Source organism: Entelurus aequoreus, linkage group LG08 (genome assembly GCF_033978785.1).
Source record: "Entelurus aequoreus isolate RoL-2023_Sb linkage group LG08, RoL_Eaeq_v1.1, whole genome shotgun sequence".
In the NCBI taxonomy this organism is placed as follows: domain Eukaryota; kingdom Metazoa; phylum Chordata; class Actinopteri; order Syngnathiformes; family Syngnathidae; genus Entelurus; species Entelurus aequoreus.
The window spans coordinates 74211869-74217868 of NC_084738.1; the positions used below are offsets into that span (position 1 = coordinate 74211869).

At 30.1% G+C, this 6000-nt stretch overlaps 1 protein-coding gene across 1 annotated transcript in view; it reads left to right on the top strand.

Annotated features, from left to right (window-relative positions):
- Window positions 1-6000, top strand: part of LOC133656446 (neurabin-2-like) — a 52358-nt gene that overhangs the window by 39702 nt on the left and 6656 nt on the right. Inside the window, exon 6 of the mRNA XM_062057525.1 lies at window positions 501-633. Within this exon, the coding sequence (XP_061913509.1) occupies window positions 501-633 (133 nt within the window). The remainder of the gene's footprint in view (window positions 1-500; window positions 634-6000) is intronic.

The following is a 6000-nucleotide window of genomic DNA, read 5'->3' on the forward strand; positions in this document are numbered from 1 at the left end:
CCATGGCTTACGCGCAGTGATTTCTCCAGATTCTCCGAACCTTTTGATGATATTACGGAGCGTAGATGGCGAAATCCCTAAATTCCTTGTTGAGGAATGTCGTCCTTGCACAACTTGCTCAGGCATTGGTTGACAAAGTGGTGACAAAGTGGTGACCCTCGACCCCCCGTCCTTGTTGGTGAACGACTGAAGCTGCTTCTATACCCAATCATGGCGCCCGCCTGTTCCCAATTAGCCTGTCCACCTGTGGGATGTTCCAAATAAGTCTTTGATGAGCTTTTTCAGTCTTTTTTGCCACTTGAGCCAGCTTTTTTTTAAACACGTCGCGTGGCATCAAACTCCAAATGAGCTAATATTTGCAACAAAAAAAATAGGCAAGTTTACCAGTTTGAACGTGAAATATTTTGTCTTTGCAGTCTATTCAATTGAATAGAAGTTGACTTTTTATTCTTCACTGCTTTTGTACTAGGACGCGTGATTAATGGGGCGACTGTGCGCAGGTTCTTCATGGGGCGCGAGAAGCCGGGCGAGCAGAGCGAGGTGGCCCAGCTGATCCAGCAGACTCTGGAACAGGAGCGCTGGCAGAGGGAGATGCTGGAGCAGCGCTACAATCAGTACATGGAGGAGCAGGAGGTGCGTCTGCTCGCTTCTTCTTCTTCTTCGCACGGCTCGTGCTTGTGGAATGTGTGCGGTGGTGCGAAGGCCAGGGAGGAAACGCTGAGTAATCCATTTTTCATCATCGCCCAACCCTCCCCCCCCTCCCCCCCTCCCTCCCGCTGCCCCCACTCCCGCCCTCTGCCAACGCCGAATCAGCCGAGGAATTTAGTGGCGCCTTCTCAGCTTCCTCGTCAATATTGGGCCGCCACTCTGAGAAGGGATGTCACATTTATTTCCTCATAACAATCATATCTATACATTATTATTTGATAGTGTGGTTGTTTCCACCAGGGGTGTCCAAACACTGGAAAATGGAATCACGCGGCGGCCATTTGGATATTTTTCATGTTCAAAACCAATACAATATATATATTGTAACCCTGAACCCAAAAGGCCCCACTCATAAAAAGTGTTAAAAATAAGTCACATATCAATATTTGTTTTACTTTCAATTATTGCTGTCAAATGCAACATTTTAAAATGTTGGATTCAACCTGATTAATCACGGGTTATTTACTTGATTGCGTAATTTAAAAAAAATTTTTTTTATTGACATCCAGCATCAGACATTCCTATCCATTACATCATATTCACATAAATCATATATATATTGTCTGCCCTAAATGTCAAAATATTTTTGTTTATATCCCACCCCCCACCCCTCCAAAAAAAGAAAGAAACAACAAAAACAAAGTAATATCTGCAAATACATTGATTAAATAAACAGAAAAAAAAGGAAATAATAATACATTAATAATAATAATTGATTGCGTAATTTAAATCAACTTTAAAAAGACCCCAATATTTGGACACCAATCTTTTTTTACACGCTTTTTTTTGTGTGTGTATGATGGAGTAAAATTTTCTATTTACTTTATTTTATTTTAATTTATTTATTTATTTGTATGTATTTTTATTTGTAGATTGAGCTGATTACTGAGCGTATAAAAACAGTAGAGGAGCATGTAGAGTGAAAATAAATTGCGTGATTAATCTGCACGTATAAATAATTATTGCACTATTTTTTTAGCTATTAATCACATGAGTTAACTCATTATTTTCAACGATTAAATATCTAGAAATAAACTTTAGATCCGTCTGTTGCCATAAAGCTTTTTTTTAATTTTTTTTATGTTTTTCCCCATTTTTTGTGAACAAAAACCTTGTTTTTTTACGGCAAAACCACAAAATTTCCCCCAAAACATTTTTCAAAATGGAATATTTGATGTGAAGTAATTGGAGCCTTAAATAGGTAAACAATTGAAAACAACATTAGTTTTGATTCTTTTTTTTTTTTCCCCAAAGACATTTAAAAAAAAAAAAACATACTAAAGTTCTCAGGGACCCAAAAGGCCCCACTCATACAAGTGTTTAAAAAAAAAGGTAATATATCAATATATATTATTTTTAATTTCAACCTCTAAATCAACTTCAGATTTATCTGTTGATTACAAATGTTTTTTTATTTTTTTAAAAATTTGGATTAATCATGATTAATCTTGGGTTATTTACTTGATTGCGTAATTTAAATTAACTTTTTAAAAAAAAACAATATTTGGACACCAATATTTTTTTAAACATTATTTATTTGTTCAAAACGTTTATCTAAAGTCTAGTCAGGGTGTATTTTGGAGTAAAATTTTCCATTTGCCATATTATATTTTATTTTAATCAATATTTTTTAGCTATTAATCACACGTTATTTTTGACAGACCTATTTTCAATGCTTAAATATCTATAAATAAACTTTAGGTCCGTCTGTTGCCATAAAGCTATTTTTACGGCAAAACCACAAAATTTCCCCCAAAACATTTTTCAAAATGGAATATTTGATGTGAAGTAATTGGAGCCTAAAATAGGTAAACAATTGAAAACAACATTAGTTTTGATTCTTTTTTTTTTTTTTTTCCCCAAAGACATTTAAAAAAAAAAAAACATACTAAAGTTCTCAGGGACCCAAAAGGCCCCACTCATACAAGTGTTAAAAAAAAAGGTAATATATCAATATATATTATTTTTAATTTCAACCTCTAAATCAACTTCAGATTTATCTGTTGATTACAAATGTTTTTTTATTTTTTTAAAAATTTGGATTAATCATGATTAATCTTGGGTTATTTACTTGATTGCGTAATTTAAATTAACTTTTTTTTAAAAAACAATATTTGGACACCAATATTTTTTTAAACATTATTTATTTGTTCAAAACGTTTCTCTAAAGTCTAGTCAGGGTGTATTTTGGAGTAAAATTTTCCATTTGCCATATTATATTTTATTTTAATCAATATTTTTTAGCTATTAATCACACGTTATTTTTGACGGACCTATTTTCAATGCTTAAATATCTATAAATAAACTTTAGATCCGTCTGTTGCCATAAAGCTTTTTTTTTTTTTTTTAAATGTTTTCCCCCATTTTTTGTGAAGAAAAACCTTGTTTTTTTTTACGGCAACATTTTTCAAAATGGAATATTTGATGTGAAGTAATTGGAGCCTTAAATAAGTAAACAATTTATAACAACATTAGTTTTGATTCTTTTTTTATTAATTTTTTTCCAAAGACATTTAAAAAAAAAAAAACATACTAAAGTTCTCAGGGACACAAAAGGCCCCACTCATACAAGTGTTAAAAATAAGTCATACATATATATTATTTTTACTTTACACCTCTAAATCTCTTGATCAACTTCAGATTTATCTGTTGATTACAATGTTTTATTATTTTTTGAACAATGACAGTTAAAATAAAAAAATAAAAAATCACACTAAAAGTCTCAGGGACCCAAAAGGACCCCATTCCTGTTCATAACATAAATATATATTATTTTTAATTTCAATGCCTAAATCTCAATATCAACTTCAGATTTATTCGTTGATTAAACATTTTTAAAAAATTTTGAACAATGACAGTTAACTTAAAAAAAATCACACTAAAGGTCTCGGGGACCCAAAAGGCCCCTGCTCATAAGAGTGTTAAAAATAAGTCATATATAAATATATATTATGTTTTACTTTCAATCTCAATATTAATTTAAGATTAATTAGTTGATTAAACCTTTTTATTATTTTTTGAACAATGACAGTTAAAAAAATAAATAAAATCACGCTAAAGATCTCAGGGACCCAAAAGGCCCCTGCTCATAAAAGTGTTAAAAATAAGTCATACATAAATATATATTATTTTTACTTTCAATCTCAATTTCAGATTTATTCGTTGATTAAACATTTTTATTATTTTTTTGAACAATGACAGTTAAAAAAAAATCACACTAAAAGTCTCAGGGACCCAAAAGGCCCCCCCCTCCTTGCTTATAACATAAATATATATTATTCTTTACTTAAATGCCTAAATCTCAATATCAACTTCAGATGCATTCGTTGATTAAACGTTTTTATTATTTTTTGAACAATGACAGTTAAAAAACAAAAATCACACTAAAGGTCTCGGGGACCCAAAAGGCCCCGGCTCATAAAAGTGTTAAAAATAAGTCATATATAAATATATATTATTTTTTACTTTCAATCTCAATATCAACTTCAGATTTATTCGTTGATTAAACGATTTTATAATTTTTTGAACAATGACAGTTAAAAAAAAAAATCACACTAAAAGTCTCAGGGACCCAAAAGGCCCCCCTCCTTGCTTATAACATAAATATATATTATTCTTTACTTAAATGCCTAAATCTCAATATCAACTTCAGATGTATTCGTTGATTAAACGTTTTTATTATTTTTTGAACAATGACAGTTAGAAAAATAAAAAATCACACTAAAGGTCTTGGGGACCCAAAAGGCCCCTGCTCATAAGAGTGTTAAAAATAAGTCATATATAAATATATATTATTTTTTACTTTCAATCTCAATCTCAACTTCAGATTTATTCGTTGTTTAAATGTTTTTATTATTTTTTGAACAATGACAGTTAAACTAAAAAAATCACACTAAAAGGTCTCGGGGACCCAAAAGGCCCCCCTCCCTGCTCATAACATAAATATATATTATTTTTAATTTCAATGCCTAAATCTCAATATCAACTTCAGATTTATTCGTTGATTAAACATTTTTATTATTTTTTGAACAATGACAGTTAAAAAACAAAAATCACACTAAAGGTCTCGGGGACCCAAAAGGCCCCTGCTCATAAAAGTATTAAAATCAAGCCATATATAAATATATATTATTTTTACTTTCAATCCCAATATCAACTTCAGATTTATTCATTAATTAAACGTTTTTAAAAAATGTTGAACAATGACAGTAAAAAAATAAAAAAATAAAATCACGCTAAAGATCTCAGGGACCCAAAAGGCCCCTGCTCATAAAAGTGTTAAAAATAAGTCATACATAAATATATATTATTTTTACTTTCAATCTCAACTTCAGATTTATTCGTTGATTAAACGTTTTTATACTTTTTTGAACAATGACAGTTAAAAAAAAAAATCACACTAAAAGTCTCAGGGACCCGAAAGGCCCCCCTCCTTGCTTATAACATAAATATATATTATTTTTTACTTAAATGCCTAAATCTCAATATCAACTTCAGATTTATTCGTTGAATAAACATTTTTATTATTTTTTAACAATGACAGTTAAAAAACAAAAATCACACTAAAGGTCTCGGGGACCCAAAAGGCCACTGCTCATAAAAGTATTAAAAATAAGTCATATATAAATATATATTATTTTTACTTTCAATCTAAATCTCAACTTCAGATTTATTCGTTGATTAAACGTTTTTATAATTTTTTGAACAATGAGTTAAAAAAAAAAAATCACACTAAAAGTCTCAGGGACCCAAAAGGCCCCCCTCCTTGCTTATAACATAAATATATATTATTTTTTACTTAAATGCCTAAATCTCAATATCAACTTCAGATTTATTCGTTGATTAAACATTTTTATTATTTTTTGAACAATGACAGTTAAAAAACAAAAATCACACTAAAGGTCTCGGGGACCCAAAAGGCCCCTGCTCATAAGAGTATTAAAATCAAGCCATATATAAATATATATTATTTTTACTTTCAATCTCAATATCAACTTCAGATTTATTCATTGATTAAACATTTTTATTATTTTTTGAACAATGACAGTTAAATAAAAAAAATCACACTAAAGGTCTCGGGGACCCAAAAGGCCCCTGCTCATAAGAGTATTAAAAATAAGTCATATATAAATATATATTATTTTTACTTTCAATCTCAATATCAACTTCAGATTTATTCATTAATTAAAAGTTTTTAAAAAATGTTGAACAATGACAGTAAAAAAAAAAAAAAATCACGCTAAAGATCTCAGGGACCCAAAAGGCCCCTGCTCATAAAAGTGTTAAAAATAA